General features: G+C 40.0%; 2 protein-coding genes across 2 annotated transcripts in view; one reads left to right on the top strand and one right to left on the bottom strand.

Annotated features, from left to right (window-relative positions):
* Nucleotides 1-23,253, top strand: part of LOC126777984 (GTP-binding protein 2-like) — a 309,400-nt gene that overhangs the window by 44,005 nt on the left and 242,142 nt on the right. The gene's annotated exons all lie outside the window — the stretch shown is intronic.
* The window catches only part of LOC126777976 (GTP-binding protein 2-like), a 268,881-nt gene continuing 260,439 nt past the window's right edge, over nt 14,812-23,253 (bottom strand). Inside the window, 10 exon segments of the mRNA XM_050501335.1 lie at nt 14,812-14,932; nt 15,450-15,577; nt 16,019-16,114; nt 16,841-16,912; nt 16,973-17,286; nt 17,354-17,468; nt 17,549-17,654; nt 18,016-18,125; nt 18,468-18,629; nt 19,255-19,419. Coding sequence (XP_050357292.1) covers nt 14,890-14,932; nt 15,450-15,577; nt 16,019-16,114; nt 16,841-16,912; nt 16,973-17,286; nt 17,354-17,468; nt 17,549-17,654; nt 18,016-18,125; nt 18,468-18,629; nt 19,255-19,419 — 1,311 coding nt within the window. The 3' untranslated portion in view covers nt 14,812-14,889.

The following is a 23,253-nucleotide window of genomic DNA, read 5'->3' as shown; positions in this document are numbered from 1 at the left end:
CGAGTAGTAAAGAAACTACGTGTGTGACGCATCGTTTTTATTACTATGTCGGTGGGAAAACTGGAACACTTCGACCTTGGCAAGGACGATTGGAATTTGTATGTGGATCGGTTGGAACAGTATTTTATTGTTAACGATGTGAAACCGGCGATACGAGTAGCGACACTGATAACGGTGATCGGAAGTGACGCGTACGAACTGATGGTGAATTTATGTACACCAGTCAAACCATCTGCAAAAAGCTATGAAGAGCTGGTGGATGTTATGCGACGCCATCTTCAACCAAAACCGAGTGTATTGGCGGAGCGGTTCAAATTCAGACAAAGAGTGCAACGTCATAATGAGTCCGTGGCGGAATATGCGGCGGCATTAAAGAAATTGACGAAACATTGCGGTTTTTGTTCGGAAACATAATTGGATAATTTGAGGGATCAATTTGTATGTGGTATTAACAGTGACTGTATCCGTCAAAGAATGTTTGCGGAGGATAATATAACGTTCTATTCGGCGTTTAAACTCGCGGTGATGGAAATGGAAGCTGCAGAGGCGGATGCAGCCTTGGTAGAAGGTCGTACCAGGAGATTAGGTGACGGCGTATCAGAGGCGGAGGAATCTATAAACCAGATTACGTCCAGGAGAAGAAGCACAGGGAAACATCTACAAAAATATATGAACGTAGGAACGCGAGAACCGGTTTTAAGCAGTGGTACAAGCCTCACAAGCGGAGCGATAATTAGCAGGCGGAGCGATAATAATATGAATGACTTCGCACGACAAAAGAAGGGAACGACTTTTAAACAAGTGTGTGACGTTTGTGGTGCAAATCATCAAGTAAATCGGTGTAAATGTAGACTTTATATATGTCGAGTTTGCAACGAACAAGGTCATTTAAAAAAGGTTTGTCCAGTACTACAAAGTCAGGTGTCATTAAACATCGTAAAAAATGATAGTTCCGTATGCACAGAAAACGAAGGCTCGGGCAGTGAGGTGGTAAACAATTTTTCTATAAGTAGTTATTTAAAAAAATTTGCACCATACACAATTAGTATCAATATTGATAACTGTGTTCTTTGTATGGAAATAGACACGGGCAGTGCGATATCATGCATTAGTTATAATTGCTATAAGAAATATCTGTCACATAATTTAATTCGAAAGTGTGATTTAAATTTACGCTATTATACTGGAGAAATTGTTAAACCCGTTGGTAAAATAAGTCCTATAGTTAATTACAAAAATAAAAGAAAATCGTTGGATTTATTTATTATAAAATATGCAAAAACGAATCTGTTAGGCAGGCATTGGATTAGCGAGTTACAGATCGAGATTCCTATTATGAATTGTAATAGTATTGATTTTAATTCCAAGCTGTTTAATTTAAATGAATTCAGTTCCAGATATTGTGAAGTGTTTTCGGACGGGCTGGGACGATTCAATGGTGGAACGGTTGGTTTTCGGCTGCGACCCGACGCGAAGCCGGTGTTCATGCGCGCACGACCGCTCGCTTACGCACTTCGCGAGCCTGTGGAGCGGGCGCTGGATCAGCTGGTACGGGATGGAGTGATCACGCCGGTTACTACATCTGACTGGGCTACACCGATCGTACCGGTAATGAAAAAGGACGGCACAATACGCGTATGTGGTGATTTTAAATTAACATTAAATAAGTGCTTGGAGGTGGATCGTTTTCCTTTACCGAGAGTCGAGGATCTGTTAGTTAAATTACACGGGGGTATCAAATTTACTAAGTTAGATCTGTCTCAGGCCTATGCACAACTTGAACTCGATGAATCAAAAAAATACACTGTAATAAACACTCACAAGGGCTTATTTAGGTATAATAGACTGATTTATGGTTTGGCTTCGAGTCCAGGTATTTTTCAAAGATTGTTAGAACAACTATTTTCGGATATGCCTCGAGTGGGTGTTTTTCTAGATGATGTGATAATTACCGGGGAGGACGACCAATCACATTTAAAAACACTTCACGAGGTATTTAATCGATTACAAAAATATGGTTTAAAAATTAAAAAAGATAAGTGTACGTTCTTTGCCGACTCTGTTACATATTTAGGCTTTGTAATTAGTAAAGAAGGGGTTCATACATGCCCAAATAAGATTGAAGCAATTCAGAAGGTTCGCATACCGAATAATGTATCCGAATTGCGCTCATTTTTAGGATTAGTTATGTATTACGCTAGATTTGTTCCAAACATTAGTACAATTTTAGCACCATTGTATATTTTATTAAAAAAGGAAAAAAAAATATGAATGGAATACAGAAAGTAATATAGCTTTTAATAAGGTTAAGCAATTGTTAACATCTAGTGAAATTTTAGCACACTATTCACCTGACTTACCCTTAATTCTAACAACTGACGCTAGTAGTTATGGAGTAGGGGCTGTAATTTCACATATAACCGCTAAAGGGGAGCGACCTATAGCTTATGCGTCTCGGGTACTTAATGCTGCTGAGAAATCGTATGCTCAAATAGAAAAGGAAGCTTTAGCTATTATTTATGGCATTAAAAAATTTCACACGTACTTATACGGAAGGAAATTTACGTTACGCACGGATCATAAACCGTTGGTAGCTATTTTCGGTGATAAACATGGTATCCCTACAATGGCGGCTAGCAGAATGCAACGGTGGGCCGTTATTTTAGCTGGTTATAATTATAATATTGAATACGTTCAAAGTAATAAGAACGCGGCCGATGCTTTATCTAGATTTCCAACGGGAGAAGGGAAACTACAAGTAGAGGAGAAAACTTACGTTAATTTCATACAAAATTTTTTACTATAACACGGAAGACAGTAGTAGAATATCAGAATAAGGATAACATACTTAAGAAAGTAATTTTATACTTACAATCCGGGTGGTCCAAGGCGTGCGACGATGAAGATCTTAAGCCATATTTTGTACGTCGTAATGAATTGTATTTAGATGCGGGGTGTATAATTTGGGGATACCGCTTAGTAATACCTAAATCATTAACATCTGAGTTGCTAAAGGAAATACACGTTGGTCATTTAGGTATAGTAAAGATGAAGAGCATTGCACGTAGTTACGTTTGGTGGCCCGGTATCGACGCCGACATTGAACGCACTTGTAATGAGTGTGTTACGTGTGCGATGGAAAACGCAGTACCAGCGAAAGCTTCGATCAAGCCATGGCCTTTTATTCCGGAGCCATGGTCAAGAATACACATTGACTTCTTAGGACCGCTTAACGGTAAAACATTTTTAGTTTTAATAGACTCCACATCGAAATGGTTAGAAATTTTTAACATGCCAAATACGACCGCGGCTGCTGTTATTAAAGTTTTACGGGAAACTTTCGCTAGGTTCGGTTTGCCTAAAGAAATTGTTTCGGATAATGGGCCGCCTTTCTCGAGCAAAGAATATGCCAATTTTATGAGGAACAACGGTATTAAGGTTACATTCTCCCCCGTGTATCATCCGTCTAGTAATGGAACAGCGGAAGGCGCTGTTAAGTTGTGCAAACGGGCAATAAAAAAGTCGTTAAGGGATGGTTGCGATATCGATGCCGCATTGCAAACCTATTTATTAGCATACAGGAACGTCGATCAAAGTACCACGGGTCTTTCACCTGCCATGATTTTACAACGTAGGCGTATAAGATCAAGACTAGACTTATTGCATAGGGATTGGGCGATGGAAGATAGTGTACGGGAGGTGCAAAATAAGCAAATAGAAAGAGGAAAAGGAGTTATAAGACAATTTAAACAAGGGGATAATGTCTGGGTAAGGAATTATGGGGAAGGAAAGAAATGGTTAAAAGGTAAAATAGATGGTAATTTTGGGTCTCGTAATTACCTCATAGGTAGGGATGACGGTCCACCTATCAAAAGACACGTTAATCAGATAAAAAAACGTTGGGTAAGCTTTGATTTATCTACGTCAAAATCGCCACCACAAAACCAAAACATGCCGAGTGATCACCCCATATCTGAGCCACAGCTAGAAATACCGACGTCTGAGTCGGCTGAATCATCCAACACGGAACTTATTATTCCACCATCGATTCGTTCCCAGCGCGTTAGGAAACCAGTTGAACGATTTCGATTCGAATTTGATTAGGCAACTAATATTATATAATTTATTTTTAAGTTAGGTTAAGTTAATTCTAAGTAATGTATAAGTAATTAAGGGTGAGGGTGTAATGTATGGGGTAGTTTTATAATATTACTTTTATAACTGTGGGTAATTGTAAACCTATGTATGTATGTATGTAAACCTATCTCTCGCTATTAAACGCTCAACCGAATGGACGTCTTTTATTGCGCTCAGTAATTATCCTCAAACAATTATCAATAATATTATGTATTATTCACATATTCAACACAAAGGTATTTTTTTTTATAGAATAGGAAAGCGGACGAGCATATGGGCCACCTGATGGTAAGTGGTCACTAACGCCCATAGACATAGGCATTGTAAGAAATGTTAACCATCGCTTACATCGCAAATGCGCCACCAACCTTGGGAACTGAGACGTTATGTCCCTTGTGCCTGTAATTATACTGTCTCACTCACCCTTCAAACCGGAACACAACAATACCAAGTACTGCTGTTTTGCGGTAGAATATCTGATGAGTGGGTGATACCTACCCAGTTAGCTACCTAAGTTATATATAATGTATATATAACTATATGTAATATATATTTAATATTATTTATTATTCACTTGCGTCACCAGGAGGCTCCGGGGGTAGACTCCCGTAGCACTCGTCGCCGGGATCGTCGGCGTCGGATGTTCTGAGGGCCAAATCGAATATATTTAACATTGATCTTATTTCGATTAATGCCATCCGCGTTCGGTGAGACCGACTCACTGTTTATGATCTCCTGGTACATTAACACTGTAATCCTAACTGAAACTAATTGACTCTTTTAATGTAATCGTTCGGTGAGACCGACTCACTGTTTATGATCTCCTGGTACATTAACACTATAATCCTATCTGAAACTAATTTGACTCTTTTAATCTAATCGTTCGGTGAGACCGTCTCACTGTTTATGATCTCCTGGTACATTAACACTGTCATCCTAACTGAAACTAATTGACTCTTTTAATCTAATCGTTCGGTGAGACCGACTCACTGTTTATGATCTCCTGGTACATTAACACTGTAATCCTAACTGAAACTAATTGACTCTTTTAATCTAATCGTTCGGTGAGACCGACTCACTGTTTATGATCTCCTGGTACATTAACACTAATCCTAACTGAAACTAATTGACTCTTTTAATCTAATCGTTTGGTGAGACCGACTCACTGTTTATGATCTCCTGGTACATTAACACTGTAATCCTAACTGAAACTAATTGACTCTTTTAATCTAATCGTTCGGTGAAACCGTCTCACTGATTATGTTCTCCTGGTACATTAACAACGTAATCCTAATTCTAAACCTTTGAAACTAATAATAATAACATCCTGGGACATTTTTCACACACGGCCATCTGATCCCAAATTAAGCTTGTACAAAACTCGTGCTATGGAAACCAGACAACTGATATACTACTTTTCTTATGTAAATACATATTTATACAGAAAATAACACCCAGACTCAGGACAAACAGACATGTTCATGCACACAAATGCAAACACTGTAATCCTAACTGAAACTGATTGACTCTTTTAATCTTATCGTTCGGTGAGACCGACTTACTGTTAATGATCTTTTAATCTAATCGTTCGGTGAGACCGACTCACTGTTTATGATCTCCTGGTACATTAACACTGTAATCCTAACTTTTTTTTTTTTTTATATGTCCGGGATGGCAAATGACTCTACTCCACCTGATGGTAAGTGGTAGTAGAGTCCAAACGCGACGACGGCCAGTACAGTCGGGAAGAATGTTCTGAACTAGCCGTCACCACCTTGCCAGCCCGCAAGATGCCTCTTCACGCCTCGTTTGAAGGAACCCGGGTTGTAAGAGGAGGGGGAACACGTGAGCTGGTAAGGAATTCCATTTTTTGGTAGTGCGACAAAGAAAGAAGTTGCCAAATTTCTTTGTGCGCGATGGAATTGATGTCACAGTTAGGCGGTGACATCGAGAACCAGCTCGCGTGGACTTAAGAAGGAAGGGGGAAGCAGGAATTAGAGAGAATAATTCCTCAAAGCACTCGCCGTGATACAGTCGATAGAAAGCGCTCAGTGCTGCTATCTCGCGACGCAATTGTAAAGGTTCAAGGGTGTTTGTGACCTTTACGTCGCCAATATTGCGTACTGCACGTCGCTGCAACCGGTCCAAGGCCTCCAGTAGGTACTTAGCGGAGCCATCCCAAAGGTGCGAGCAATATTCAACGCAAGATCTTACCTGTGTTTTGAATAACAGGCACAGTTGTTGTGGCGTAAAAAAAACGCCGCACCTTGTTCAGATCTCCGAGTTTTCGTGAAGCTGTTTTTATAATAGCCTCGATGTAATTATATGCCCTTGGACTAAGGTCGCAAAGAACGTCCATCCCCAGCATGGCGATTTTGCTTTGTATCATCAGCGGTACGCCACAGAGGGAGGGATGCCAAACGCGACGTTTGCATACCGCTGATGGCGGCAGCTTGGCCTGTGGCACTTTGGTAGATATAAGGCCGTGATCCGAAGAACCAAGTGGAGCTTGAACCACAACCTGATATTCCACCGGGTGAGAAGTCAGCAGAAGATCCAGTAGAGAAGGCGCTTGCCCATCAATGTCTGGGATCCTGGTGGGCTGATCAACCAGTTGGGTCAAGTCGTGTGTGAGAGCAAAAATCGCGCATACCGTCCCAATCCGCCGACTTATAGTGCCAAACGCGACGTTTGCATACCGCTAGTGGCGGCAGCTTGGCCTGTGGCACTCTGGTAGAAATAAGGCTGTGATCCGAAGAGCCAAGAGGAGCCTGAACCACAACCTGATATTCCACCGGGTGAGAAGTCAGCAGAAGGTCCAGTAGAGAAGGTGCTTGCCCATCAATGTCTGGGATCCTGGTGGGCTGATCAACCAGTTGGGTCAAGTCATGTGTGAGAGCAAAAGCATGAGCAGTCCTTCCAGCATGGTCAGTTTTGAGGGATTTCAACCAGGATTCGTGGTGAGCATTAAAATCCCCCAAAAACACCAATTCCGCGTTAGGAAACTGCTCTTGCGCAGCATCTGCCACCTGACTAAGATGGTCAAATAATCGGCTTGTCTCCAAGTCACCATTGTGGGCTCTGTAGAGGCACACGTAGACTCGACTCTGACGAACCAGGTCCACACGTACCACCAACATGGAGAAGGAGGGGTCCTCCAAACAGCGCAATCGGTGATAACAAACGCCCGCCCTGACGAACAAGCATACTCCGGCTTTCGCTTTAAAAGATTCTTCTAGCATGTAGCCGGGATAGTTAAGGTAGCTGGTGTCGGCAGGGCGGAGTATTTGCGTCTCCGTGAGAAATAGCATTGATTATAACTGAAACTAATTGACTCTTTTAATCTAATCGTTCGGTGAAACCGTCTCACTGTTTATGTTCTCCTGGTACATTAACAACGTATTCCTAATTCTATAAAATTTAAATTTAAAATGGGGTCATGATTATGCTTAAAAATATATAATATTTTAATAAATTTAAATAACACAATACGAATTTGAAAATGGGGTCTTTTCAAAATAACAGAATATGACATAACAGAGCATTTTTTAATATTCTTGAGGATGGTTATCACACAAATGCTATTTCTTATGTTAGGTCTGCTATTCTTTTAATAATTATTGTTATTTAGCTTAGCGGTAATAATCAAAATGGCGCCTAATAAGAATAAAATATAATTTTCAAGAAGTGATGAATCGCTTGAATTTTGTAAAAATTTACCAAAATAGTAATATATAATTTTGTTTTGGTACATATTCAAATTTAGTATTGCATAAGTTAGGTAATAGACAAAATTTCATTTATATTTATAACTGATCAGAATATGATTGACGGGAATAGTTCGTGCTTATAATGCCTGAAGTTCTCAAAAAAATATGACCGAGTTATTACAACTTATACCTAAATACCTGGATGTTTATTTTTTAATTTATATATAATTAACATTATTTTATGCTGCAATTTTTTTAAATTTGTTATGTGTAATATAATAATCAGGTTAGTAAAGGTTTGAATATGTTTTTTATTTAAAAAAATAACTTTTAACGCGACACGTTTTCTTAGACCAAAAACGTAAATGATACTGTGGCGAGTGCACAATGCGTCTAAACGCAGCACAAACATCACCTGATCAACCACGTCATGGATCAGGTGATGTTGCAGTGGTCTGATGTATGTCGTCACACGTATGGATACGCCCCTTCGGCAATATGGTCGCATGCGCATCTATTGTCCTCGCAGCGACGTCACACGCTTGACCACACCCCCAGCAAGATGGCCGCATGCATCGCTTTTGTTTTCGCCTAGGAGGAGGTCCCAAAAGTGGCAAGCACGCGTGGTGGTCATCGTGAGAGGGGAATGCCTATATAAGCGCTGTTGTTGTTGTTTATTTTTAATAAATTAATTATTTCAACTATTTTTACTGTGCGCTCTAATGTAAACATTGTTGACTTGTCACAATAAATAATTCTTAAAGTCTGCCGGAGTTTTTAATTGTGGTTAAGCTGCGATCCTCTTCACTGGTGACCCCGACGTTTGAAGAACGAAGAAGAAGAAGACCTTTCAAGATGTCAATGCCGGACGCTCCATTATCACGTGACGCCACAGCTGTTACCGCCCTTCCGGCCACTGGAGAAACGATGCGAGTTGGAGTGAGAGTACCTGTATTCAAGAATTATGGTGATGAAGATGGGAAACTCTCAAGGCAGCCAGTAGTGGCGGTAGACGACTGCCTTACAATTTCGGGCCGCCTGTTCATCACGGATCGCAAGACCAAAGTGCAATATTTAGTTGACACCGGTTCAGACCTCTGTGTCTTTCCAAGATCCGCTGTTCGGGAACCTAGAAACAAAATGGGATACGAATTGTTCGCTGCAAATGGGACTATCATTTACACATATGGCTTCCTCCCCTTAACGCTGGATCTAGGACTTAGGCGCGCTTTCACGTGGCGTTTCGTCGTAGCAGACGTCTCAAAGCCCATCATCGGCGTCGACTTTTTAAGTTACTACAACCTGCTAGTCGACTGTCGCAACCAGCGCCTCGTTGACGGTGTTACCACACTTGCTGTTGCACTCCCGAAACAACGTTCTACGGAAACAATTTCCTCAGTCCGTACGACTTTAGAGGATACATCTTATCATCGCCTGCTTAGAGAATTCCCAGAAATCACTCGCCCTGCTGGAAAGCCGCACATCACCAAACACTCTACGGTGCACCATATCCGTACCACCGATGGACCACCGGTATCTAGCCGCCCGCGACGGTTAGACCCGGAAAGACTAAAAATTGCTAAGCAAGAGTTCGATGAGATGTTACAGAGTGGCAGAGCAAGAAGATCTGACAGCCCATGGTCATCACCGCTACATTTAACTAAGAAGAAAAACGACGGGTGGCGACCGTGCGGCGATTACAGAGCCCTAAACGCCCGTACAATTCCCGATAAGTACCCTATCAGGCACTTGCATGATTTTACGTGCCAGTTGACAGGCAGTACGGTCTTTTCAACCATAGACCTGGTTAAAGCTTATCATCAGATACCAGTATACGAAGACGACATTCCGAAAACCGCTATCGCCACTCCTTTCGGGCTTTACGAATTCCCGTTCATGACGTTCGGTCTTCGTAACGCCGCACAGACCTTTCAAAGATTCATGGACGAGGTACTGCGGGGCTTAGATTTTTGTTATGGGTACCTGGATGACATTCTAGTCTTCAGCAGCAGCAGTACCCTTCATCAAGAGCATCTCAAGTTGTTGTTCCAAAGACTAGCAGAATATGGAGTTCTAATAAATACCAACAAATGTACTTTCGGCAAAACGCAAGTCCAGTTCCTGGGCCACAACGTGTCAGCAGCAGGAATACAGCCGTTAGAATCGAAGGTTGAAGCCATTCAGAACTTCCCGGTACCCAAGACGCTAAAAGAATTACGAAGATTTTTAGGTATGATCAATTTTTATCGCCGTTTTATACCTAATGCTGCAAAAGTTCAGGCACCGCTCAACCAACTCCTCGTTGGGCATAAAACGAAGGGATCGCAGCCTATTAACATGACGCCTGCCCTATTAGAGTCTTTCGAATTGTCTAAAAAGCAACTTTCAGAAGCTACGCTTTTGGTCCACCCAGATCCTCAAGCAGAACTGTCCATACAGACGGACGCTTCAGATACAGCAATAGGTGCTGTGCTGCAACAGTTCAAGAACAATGAATGGCAACCCTTAGCATTCTTTTCGAGGAAGCTAAGTCCATCACAGAAAAAGTACAGCCCATATGACCGAGAGTTATTGGCAGTGTATGACGCAATTAGACATTTCAGATTTATGGTGGAAGCTCGGACATTTTGTATCATCACGGACCATAAACCACTTACGTTTGTCTTTGCTAATCACCGAGAGAACAGTTCGCCACGCCAGTTTCGCTACTTGGACTTTATAAGCCAATTCACCACAGACTTCAGATATGTAGCTGGTAAAGAAAATATTGTTGCAGATGCCCTTTCGCGTATCGAGGCAGTTTCTATACCCTTAGATTACCACTCCCTGGTCAAAGCACAAGAGGCGGACAGCGAGCTACAGGACCTGCTGAAAAATGGGTCTGCGCTTAGGTTGAAGAAAATACGATTAGAGTCAGAGCCAGCTCTTCTGGTATACTGCGATGTCTCTCAAAGTAATCCTCGACCATTCATCACACCTTCATATCGCAAGCAGGTATTCGATTCGCTCCACAATTTAAGCCATCCAGGAGCCAAGCCTACGGTCAAGTTAGTTACAGAGCGCTACATTTGGCCTGGTATCCGCAAAGACTGTCGACAATGGGTAAAGGAGTGTCAACAATGTCAGCAAAGCAAAGTGACCAGACACACTCAAGCTCCGCTACAAGCCTTCGAAAGCCCTTCCGCACGTTTTCGACACATCCACTTGGATTTGATCGGTCCTTTACCTTTATGTTTAGGTTACAGGTACTGCCTAACCATCGTGGACCGCTACACAAGGTGGCCAGAAGTCTACCCACTACAAGACATCACCGCCGAAAGCTGCATTGCTGCCCTTTCCAGTGGTTGGATATCACGGTTCGGGTGCCCCGAACACATCACCACTGACCGTGGTCGGCAGTTTGAGTCGGGCGCTTTCAAAGAACTGGTCAAGCTCATCGGTGCCAACCATCATACCACAACGGCATATCATCCGACAGCTAATGGTATGGTAGAAAGACTACACCGTCAATTAAAAGCCGCAATTGCCTGTCATTCTACTCCGAACTGGGTAGAAGTGTTACCTTGGGTATTACTAGGTATACGCAGCGCATTCAAGGATGACATTAAAGCTTCAACGGCCGAACTTGTCTACGGGGAACCACTGCGGTTACCTGGACAGTTCTTCTCATCAGCACTCCCAACCATCGAGGACATCACCGAATTCATTGGTAGAATCCGAACACATGTCAATAAATTAAGGCCACAACCATCATCTTGGCACACAAGTTCTAATCAAACTTTTTACATACCAAAAGACCTTATGCTTACCTCGCACGTATTTATCCGGCAGGGTCCCCATCGGAAACCCCTTCAAGCACCTTATTCAGGTCCATACAGGGTGCTGCGACGCGAGGAGAAAACCTTTGACATCGACGTACAAGGCAAAACGCAGCGAATCAGCATAGACAGACTGAAACCAGCTTACATACTCGCTGAGGACCAGACAGACCAGAATATCAAAGTTCAGGAGAAGTCTGATGCCATCCCTGCCAGTAAAACCAGGAGTGGTAGAGTGGTCAGATTCCCAAACTACTATCGCCCGTAGTCACGGTCTCGGCGGGGGAGTAGTGTGGCGAGTGCACAATGCGTCTAAACGCAGCACAAACATCACCTGATCAACCACGTCATGGATCAGGTGATGTTGCAGTGGTCTGATGTATGTCGTCACACGTATGGATACGCCCCTTCGGCAATATGGTCGCATGCGCATCTATTGTCCTCGCAGCGACGTCACACGCTTGACCACACCCCCAGCAAGATGGCCGCATGCATCGCTTTTGTTTTCGCCTAGGAGGAGGTCCCAAAAGTGGCAAGCACGCGTGGTGGTCATCGTGAGAGGGGAATGCCTATATAAGCGCTGTTGTTGTTGTTTATTTTTAATAAATTAATTATTTCAACTATTTTTACTGTGCGCTCTAATGTAAACATTGTTGACTTGTCACAATAAATAATTCTTAAAGTCTGCCGGAGTTTTTAATTGTGGTTAAGCTGCGATCCTCTTCAATACTAATTATCTTTGTTTAAAAAAATCTTATTGCACCCTTATATTGAAAAACGATTTATCCCATACTTATCAACCATTAATTGCTTTTATTAAATTATGTTTAATATTATTGTAGTTTAATTAATATCGATACCACAGATAGCTGTAAAAATATTAATTAATACAAATCATAAAAATTCAATGTCATATCGTCTAAAGTAAAATCGGCATTAAATAATCCGATCATTGATAGTTAGATATCGTAATGTTATATAAATATGTATCATTAACTTAAAATTGCAATTTATAAACAGGAACTGGATATATCATTTAATGTACAAAGTTTAAATACTAACAATATGAAAGCTAATTTTGGTTTACCTCTTGAGGTAGTGATATACTGGTGGTAGGACTATGTGCAAGCTCGTCTGGGTAGGTACCACCCACTCATCAGATATTCTACCGCAAAACAGCAAAACTTGATATTGTTGTGTTCCGGTTTGAAGGGTAAGTGAGCCAGTGTAATTACAGGCACAAGGGACATAAAATCTTAGTTCCCAAGGTTGGTGGCGCATTGGATATGTAAGCGATGGTTGACATTTCTTACAATGCTAATGTCTAAGAGCGTTGGTGACCACTTACCATCAGGTGGCCCATATGCTCGTCCGCCTTGCTATTCTATAAAAAAAAAAAAAAGATTATATTAATGGCGCCAAAATTGTAATTCAAAATGGCGTCATGACGTTTGTGTTTTTAAAATGCTAAGCATGTTTTTTTTTTTAAATAAATACAAAAATTATTTTACCGTACAACATTATTGTTTTAAATTTATAATCAATTGTTATTGGGGTCTTACATATCAGCGCGGCTTAATGCAAAAGTAACATCGGCATTGTAAGAGCTACCATTAACAAAAAAAAATACAAACCTAAAGATTTGTTCCTTGGGGCGTGATTATCATTTTAAAAATGTTACGTTATATATGTATGCATATAAATATGTTATTTCATTTAAATAGAAAATAACTAGTGTTTTAAAACCACAAGAGTAGACAAAGGCAAATTAACAACTGACATTGAATTGGCGCGATATCATTGGTCGAGATTTTGAATTATTTGTGATATTCATTATGGATTTAAGAAAAAATTGCGTTTTATTCGGGAAAGTAGTTAAGCTGAGCTGTTAGCGAATATCACGGGATGTGGAAATATAAAGTTAGTTTATATTTACTCCTACGATTGGAATATACTAAATATACATTTCAACTAATTGTAAAAGGTGTATTAAATACAATATTAACACGTACATAGTGCTATTTTGATTTTAAATAAGAATATTTAATTTAAATCTCAGTTTATTTGAAATTTTAAGTCAACTAACTTCTAAATAAGTTATTATTGTAACAATTTAACATACGATAAGATTATCATAGTCCTGTTACCGTGGCGTCACGGAAGGGTAGATAGGCAAACATGGTATAACTAAGAATTTAATGTTTTTGAATGTACATATTTTCAAATATAAAGACTTATAACCTTTTACTGTTGCGATTTCTGTATCTCTTTTTTAATTTCGAATAGGAAGGCTAATGTAATTTTGGTGGTAATTCTCCACCGCGTCATTGGCGTTTTAAGAAATATTAACTATCATTTATATTGTCAATGTGCCACCAACATTGGGAACCAAGATGTAATATCCATTGTGTATGTACGTTATTTCATAAACCTAATTATATAATTATTTAATATTAACTAGAAATTGGATGTATTATATTTTCATATATATATATACATATATATATATATATATATATATATATATATATATAAGCCTTTATATATTGCAATATTATTTATACATAAGCATAGACGTTTTGCATGTATGTTATATACGTAATAAAAACTCTGACACTGATTAATTAACTGACTGAATAAAAATGAGTTATGAGTGAAAATTTGCTCGATCACATATGATGGTTTATTAAAAACTTGTCCGCTAGTGTTAAATATATGAAAGTTTATATGGATGGTCCACATTTTTTTTATACAGTGTTGCCAACTTGGGGGTTTCCCCCTAAATAGGGCTATGTCAGATGAAATCAAATAGGATATTTTCAGGTTAGACATTTTTTAGGAGGAACATTTTTTAAAGAAATTCTCTCCGGGGATTAACTCTTCAGCTTCATTTAATTGAGTATATTTCAAGTTTACTAATGCTACTTGCAGTACTTGATTTGCTTTTTTTTAACATCATATTATAAATGTATTTTGTATTTGTTTCAATTCATCCGTCAGAAGGATGCTTCTAAGAGGTTGGCAACACTGTTTTTATGTAACATAAAAATACCATCATCATTTGTCGTTTTTTGTAATTTAATCCACAAGGCGAAACGCCCCCCACGCAATCATGAAGTGAACACGACAAGAAAACTGGTTACAGATACAATTAATATATTTAATTTATCTAGAATATTCTAGAGAGATCTCGAATTTTACATTGGAGCCGTGTTCTATAGAACTCATGGTATGTACGGGAAGGTTTGCGTGACCCGGCCGATGGCTCTGTAACAAAACAATTTCGTTAATATATAAAAATGGCTGTTTGTGTATCTGTTTGTGATTAATAGAGTTCGGACCGTTTGAATCACCATCATAGTTGAAATTTAGATGTATGTCTCATGGATGATTTTATAATATCCACTTCGTTGTAACGCCGCTAGATGGTGCTGTACCACATTAACAGCCACCTACCGGGTTTTGTTAGTAAAGTACAAAAGTGTCTGTTGGTCGAAGATATCTCTTCTTAAGAACAAAACTTATTCCAACATGATTTAAAACAGTTACAGTATATAAATGTCCCACAGCTGGGCTAAAACCTCTCCTTCTCAGGAGAAGGTTTGAGCTTATTCCACAACCTGCTTCGATGCATGGATTTCCTTCACAGAACACTTATAAATTAAATATGTGAAAGTCAGTGGAGCTAGCGATCTCGGATACCAACACTGAGCTGACGATATACTTTATTGGCTCAACAATTCAACTGTAATTAGAAGTTATCGTTGGGTTCGTTGAGCGGTACCTGGTCCCCAGCCCCGCCGTGAACAGCAGCCGGCGGCCCCGCACGAGGTACTCCGGTCAGCGGGCGAACCTGAACAGCACGGAGGCCCCCTCGCCCGCCCTCAGCACGTTGTTCGGAGACATTATACCCTAAAGCGAAAAATATATCCGTGGTCAGCGATGAGATGAGCAACCCGATGGTAAGTGGTCACCGGCGCCCATAGACATTGACACCGCAATAAATATTAACCATCGCTTACATCACCAATGCGTCACCAACCTTGGGAACTAAGATGTTATGTCCCTCGTGCCTGTAGTTACACTGTTTTACTCACCAACAACAATGCTATTGCTGTTTGGCGGCAGAATATATTATAAGTGTGTGTGGTAACTGGTGGTAAGGGCATTGTGCAAACCCGCCTGGGTAGGTACCACCCACTCATCAGATATTCTACCGCTAAACAGGAATAAAACATAAAAAAATAAATATCATTATCATACTTAAGTATTTTACGCAACACCACAAATTATACCAAAATTAAACTATTTAATTCCATTCCGCAAAGTGAGTTTGATGTATGTATTCGTTACCTCGATAATGGCCGTCTGACGCACGTTCCCGACATGCACAGAGCACTGGAACCCTGGGTAGATGGCCGTGGAGTGTCTCAGGACATGCACGGATGCCTGTTACATTCAATCAAATTTAATTCATGACCGCATTACATATTATATTGCACAGCCTGTGCTAATATTGCTAGCATATAAAAAAACAGCCAAGATGGTTCAGGCACCACTGAATTTTCATGTACTTAATTTGTGATTATAATTCATCTCGTACTTTACGATGAAGGAAAACATCGTGAGGAAACCTGTATGTGTCTAATTTCACTGAAATTCTGCCACATGTGTATTTACCAAACCGCACTGGAGCAGCGTGGTGGAATAAGCTCCAAACCTTCTCCTCAAAAAAGGGAGATAAGGCCTTTAGCCCAGCAGTAGGACATTCACGTGCTGTTACGGATAAAAATACACACACACACACAATGTGCTGTGCAAACATATACAAGTCTATAGTCGATTCCAATAGCAAGCAGAGTATATAAGCAACTTTGACCTTGAAATTTGGTCGAAATCATAATACTCTGTGGTATTGACAGAATGACAGAATGACACCTATGATTCGCGAAAAATTTAGCGTTTTGGTTATCTGTGAAGTTGTTATCGGAACTTTGTAAGTAAAACTAAAGTGTATATAAGTAGTTAAGTGTAACAGTGTCGTGTTATATATAGAGATATATTGATCGAGAAGTGTTTGTGGTGTGCAATACAGCAGAGCTGGTAGCGAATCGCGTGGAATCGCATATCTAAGGTTTGCTAATCTTTTAAAAACGAGTAGAGTTTTCTGCTCACCTGAAAGTATATACAGCGTCTAGGGTCGTTTGGATCTTCGAGAAACACCAGGTCGTCACACACGCACTTGTCCTGCGTGTCGCTCGACACGTGCGCGTCGCTGTACTTGCTCCCGTCGTCCGACACGTACACGTTCGTGCACTTGGTGTCCAATGTCTTCGTGAGGTTGTTCTTCACGTTGGCGATGTCCTGGAGGATATTCTTGTTCTGTCTCCTCGCGTTCTTTCGATTCTTCTCCGAAGCTTGCGACGAGTGGACTACTTCTGATAGTCCCGCGGCGTAGCCCCCCGGCCGCGCTAGCAGCACCATGCCCTGCCGCAGTCCAGGCGGGAAGCGACCCAGGCCCAGCGACGCCGACTGTCACGCGCGCACGCTGCCGCACGTGACGCGGTTGCGGTATATCGTGCGCACGGATATCTCCGCGAACTCGCCGGACTCCAGAGGTCCTGGGGGGGGGGGGGTGTTAAATATACGTCGCTCTATTCATCTCACAACTAACAGAACGCAACGCACCTATGATAAGTTCGTCGCCCTCGTAGAGTCGCCCTCGCGCGAGCAGTCCCCCCACGACGGGCCCCGTCGAGTCCCCTACGTGGAAAATTTCGTCTATTTGAAACTCGCACGCCTCCTGTAAAGTGACATAAATTATAACATTTATAATTTAATAAAATGGATACTAGTCAACTGCGCAACATATGGTTCACCCACGTCCTCGGGGTGCTGCAGGTCGCGGCGCGGCGCCAGCACCAGCAGGCACGCGTGCAGCGCGTTGAGACCGGCGCCGCGCACGCAGCTCACCGGGAACACGGCCACCCTGCCGGCCGACACTACTGTGATTTGCGTTCAACTATATATATATATATATATATATATCTCTGATCCGAAACTAAGCAGAGCTTGTACTATGGCAACCAGACAACTGATATACTATTGTATAGACAATTACACACAGACTCAGGAAAAACAGACATGTTAATGCACACAATTGTCTGTCCTGAGTGGGAACCGAACCCACAACCTTTGGCGTGAAAGGCAAGTATCTAGCAAGGGTGGTTGGCGTAGCTATAGACAATATTATTACCATTACCAATAGTATGGAACTTCTTTTTAAAGTCATATATAAGAGTTCACCAAGAAACACTTCGGGTTAAATAAAGGCTTGTGAAGCTACTCACTCCTCATCCTTTTTGATTTCCTCGTCTACATTGTCTATGGTGTCCAGTATCGACTTTTGCGGCGCAACCCAGTTCCTTGCCATATTCTCGTCAGTTATTAACAGCGGTTTCTGTAATAATACCAATATATACCATTACTTTAAATTTAAATAAATCTATAAATTATACAGCATCCCTGATTTATCATCTCGTGCTCCTTGAAGAACATCGCGAGGAAACCTGCATGTTTCCAATTACAATATAAACTAATATTATAAATGGGAAAGTAAATATATCTATTTGTCTGTTAAACTTCCCCCCCCCGGCTTCTCTTTATGTTATATGTGTGTGGACGGGCAATTGGGCCACCTGATGGTAAGTGGTCACCATCACCCAAAAGCATTGATGTAAGAAATAATAACCTAGTTTATAAGCTAGTCTTTATAGATGCTATTTAAAATAAAATCACTGACCTTATTAGCGGGTTCCAACAATTGAGCCAGCCTCGCTACAACAGCATTAATGTTGCTAACCAGTTCACACTTGTTGATGACTGCGAAGAACGGCATGTCCAAAGCCAGCAGAAGACCGATGTGTTCTTCTGTGATGCGAGTTATACCGGCTGTTGCCGAAATCTAGAAATAAAAAAAAAACTTTATAGTACAAGTTGATAATATGACTACAGTGCCATCTATAATATTATCTTGTAGCTGATTTAAAAAACTTACAGCCACTGGGTCGCTGTTACCCTGGCCCCTCGGGCCAAAGATTAAAGACACGACAGGTTAGGGGGCAACCCCGCGGCCCGTACCCAGACTGGCCTAGGCCAGTTAGGAGGAACCAACTCTCTCTCTTAAAAAACTTTCATTAATAAGACGTATTGCTCGATAAGGGTTTATAAATATAATAAAAAATTGTGTTTAAACTCTTACATAGTTTAATTGTAGCAAAAGAGTTTAGTTTTTTGCTGATTATTTTTAGTAGGATCTACAGTTTGAGCCGGTGTTAGGTTTATATATTATTACCTGAATAAATTATTTTGATTTTGAGCTGTTTGTAAAAATGTATTATTAAGATAAAATATTTATTCAATAAAATGAAAATTAACTTTTGGTTTGATATGTCAGGACTCCAAAAAAATCCTTACCTAATAATAATTTGAAAACACGTTATCAGGGCTATAGAAAAAGACTTAGGATACCTAAAATCTGAACCCCCCCCCCACACGTATGGGAACTAGTAATAAATAAACATACTTACAACGAGCATGGCGTAGTGCGGGGAGTAACCCGTGAGCCCGTGGAGCGTGGTGCGTTGGTACTTGCTGTGGCCCGCCAGGTCCAGGAAAGACACCAGCTTGGCGCTGCTCTCTCCGATGCGCTCCGCTGTCATCAGCTCGGAACAACCGTAGTTGACGACATTACCCTGATTATATGAATGTATTGCATGCATTTTAGGTATAAGTAATACCGGGTAGTGTTGCGTGTCGATAGTCCATTATCGATAAAATCGATAGTTTTGGACTATCGATAATCCATGATTTTTCGATAGTATTGACGTATTGATTTTTTGACGAGCCGGTTGGCGTGGTTGGTAGTTACTTGCCTTTCATGCCAAAGGTCATGGGTTCGATTCCCACCCAGGACAGACATTTGTGTGCATGAACATGTCTGTTTGTCCTGAGTCTGGGTGTAATTATCTATATAAGTATGTATTTACAAAAGAAAAGTAGTATATGTAGTATATCAGTTGTCTGCTTTCCATAACACAAGCTCTGCTTAATTTGGGATCAGATGACCGTGTGTGAAGAATGTCCAATATTATTATTATTATTATTTCTATTTAACTTTTAAAGTTTCTCTTCTTTCGAAGGGTTTAAACCGAAATCGCGGGCTGCAGCCAAGCGTTAAGAAGTGTTGCTTATATTAAAAACGTTGATGATAAAGTGGATGATGATATAAACTTTCGGGTGATACGGTAGGTGTTAAGGATTATGGCTTTTTGAAGTATATGAAGATATACGGTGGCATTTGTAAGGTGTTCAGACTTTGTGTCAAGGATTTTGGCACGATACCTGTGGATGATAGGACTATTGGGACTATGTGTGCTGTTTGTGATTTCCATTGCGTTTTAATTTCTATGGCGAGATCTTGATATTTACTTAACTTTTCAGATATTGTGGTTTGTATGTTATGTGAATTAGGAACGGCTATATCGATAAGATAAACGATTCTATTGATTTTATCATGAACGGTAATATCTGGTCTATTATAAAAGATAGTTTTGTCAGTTATTATTGTTCTATCCCAGTAGATTTTGTGGTTTCTAGTGTCTAATACACTTTCCGGTTTATATTTGTAATATGGATTCATTTCTGTTATAAGTTTATATTTGTATGCTAAATGTTGGTGTATGATTGCAGCCACTTGATCATGTCGATGCTTATAATCGGTCTGTGCGAGAGATTTGCAAGCCCCCGTTATGTGCTGAGTAGTTTCAGAGGCTGCGTTACATTGTCTACATAAGTCAGTAGGTTGATTATTATCCTTCATTATGTACTTCCTATAGTTACGAGTTTCTATTATTTGGTCTTGAATGGCGAGCAAAAAACCTTCGGTCTCAGGGAACAGTTCACCTCGTTTGAGCCATTCGTTCGACTTCTCTTTGTCGACGTGGGGTTGGTTCAAATAGGCTCGGTGCCTCCCATGCAGTGTTTTTTCAGCCCATGCCAACATTTGTTGTTGTTTACTTATGATATGTTCGTTTACTTGAGTATTTTTGTCATGTAGGTTTAATGGTGTAAGCTTTTTGTCTATTTCTGTTGCGTGTCTATGTAGAGGTGAGCGTTCGGATTTATCATGGAAGTATGCTCTGAGTGAGAGTATCTGCTTATTGTGTAAATTGTGTATGTCTATTATTCCCCTTCCTCCTTCTTTGCGTGGTAGTGTGAGCCTTTGAATACAAGATTTTGGATGATGTTTCCTATATTTAGTGAAGTAAGTGCTTATAGTTCACTACAATTTTTTTATGTCACTTTTTGACCATTGTATTATTCCGAAAGAGTACGTAAGTAAGGGTATGGCATATGTGTTAATAGCTTTTATTGTGTTTTTAGAGTTAAGGTGTGTCTTTAATACGAGATTTAATCGGTGCGAGAATTTCGTAAGCAGTTCTTGTTTTGTCGTAGTTTGTAGTATTTGCCTAGATTGTTTAAAACCAAGGTATTTATACATATGTGCTTAGTTCATCCATTGGTTCAATTTGTTCACCAGTTTCGAGTGTGTAGCTATTATTAAGGATTTTTCCTTTCGAGATTGACAGAATTTTGCACTTGTCAACTCCGAATTTCATATGAATATCTTTTGAGAACTGTTCCGTAATGCTTGCTAACTCAAGCAGCGTGTTTTTGTCAGTGGAGTAGAGTTTTATATCGTCCATGTACATGAGGTGTGATAAGTTATATTGGGTGTTATTACCGTAAAGTGTGAATCCTGTATTGGTTTTATTTAACAAGAGCGAAAGAGGATTTAATGCCAAGCAAAACCAGAGGGGGCTCAGAGCGTCTCCTTGAAAAATTCCTCGTTGGATACGGATTGGTTCAGTAGTTAGAGATTTCATGGACGATTGTTTTATTTTTAATACAGTTTGCCAGTTTTGCATCGAATTTTTGAGAAATGATATGAGGGTTGGGTTTATTTTATACAATTTTAAGACATACAATAACCAGCTATGCGGGACTGAATCAAAGGCTTTTTGATAATCAATAAACATAGTATGGATATCTGATTTTGATTTTACCGCACTACTTAAGATTGCATCAAAAGTAAGCTGCTCCTTACAACCTTGGCTATTTTTTCTGCACCCCTTTTGCTGTTCGGCTAATATATTATGTTTAGTTAAATGTTTGTATATTTCTTCACTTATGCAAGCTGATAAAATTTTATATATGGTTTGTAAGCAAGTAATTGGTCGGTATTTATCTGGATTTGTGTTATCCTGTTTATCTTTAGGTACTAAGTATGTGATTCCATGAGTTATATATTTCGGTAGTAAATGTGGTGATTGAATGAATGTATTTAAGTACTTATGTATGTATGAGTGTGTGCTACTAAATTTCTTGTACCAATAGTTGTGAATATTGTCTGAGCCTGGGGATTTCCAATTGTGCATTCGTTTGATGACATCTATGAATGTTTCTATTGGTATGAAGTTGAACTCCATCTCTGGAATATGTGTAGTTATTTCGTTAACCCAGTCTGCATGTTCATTATGTTCTATGGGGTTTTCCCATGTCTTAGCCCAGAATTGTCGAAATATTTCAGGGGGAGGTATTTCTAGATTTTGCTCATTATCTTTGCAGTTAGATAATAAATTCTATAGAAGATTTTTTCATTGTTAGCAAATGTTTTGTTTTCTATTTTACGGACAGTACACGTCAAATATCTCTTAAGTCTACTAGCTGCTGCATTGAGTTTCTGTTTTAAGGTATCTAAGAAGTGTTCTGTATGCTGTTCTGTGTGATTGATATTGTGTCTTTATGAGTTCTACTGCAGCTGTAGTAGCTGCACACCGATTTTTGGGTTTCTATTTCCTCTAATAAATTGCGTTAACCTGCCTATATTGGCTCGCAACTTCCTTATTTTATTTTCTAATCTTCTTTGCCAACTAGGTTTTCTGTATGATTTGTTTTGGTGGTTGTTTTGTGTTAAGAATGTTATTCTTGCCCCATTACATTTAGCTGCTGTCCATGCTGCACAGTAAATTATTGTCTGTAGAGTGATAAAATCAGTATCAGTGTTTACAAATTTTGTCAGTATCATTGTATCTATGTATTTCATTATTAATGAAAACTTTTTAGAAGTCCTTTGTTTAGGAATGTATGGTCTGCTAGTTGGTTCAGTATCACAAAAATGTTCTAGAGCATGAACGAATGTGTTCTCTATTTCAGTGTTTACTTCTAAAGTCATATCATGATCGTGGGTGATACTTTCTATGTTTTGTTCATCGATAGGGGTTGATGTAACGGAATCAGTGCATGTAACTGTAGTGTTTTGCATTTTCCTAGCTTGTGAGTTTGTTTCTGAATTAGATTTGAATGCATCGTAGTGTGTAATATTACATTGTTCTGTTGTTTGTAAATGTTCATTATCTGTGTCTTCCGTTAGTGTGTGTGTATAATGTAATTCATCTGCTACTTGTTGTTTAATCAGTGTTAATCTATCTTGTTTAATATATTTATTATTTATTATTGCCCTTCGT

The sequence above is a fragment of the Nymphalis io genome, chromosome 24, assembly GCF_905147045.1.
Source record: "Nymphalis io chromosome 24, ilAglIoxx1.1, whole genome shotgun sequence".
Taxonomy (NCBI): domain Eukaryota; kingdom Metazoa; phylum Arthropoda; class Insecta; order Lepidoptera; family Nymphalidae; genus Nymphalis; species Nymphalis io.
This window is presented reverse-complemented; position numbering and strand designations above follow the sequence as displayed.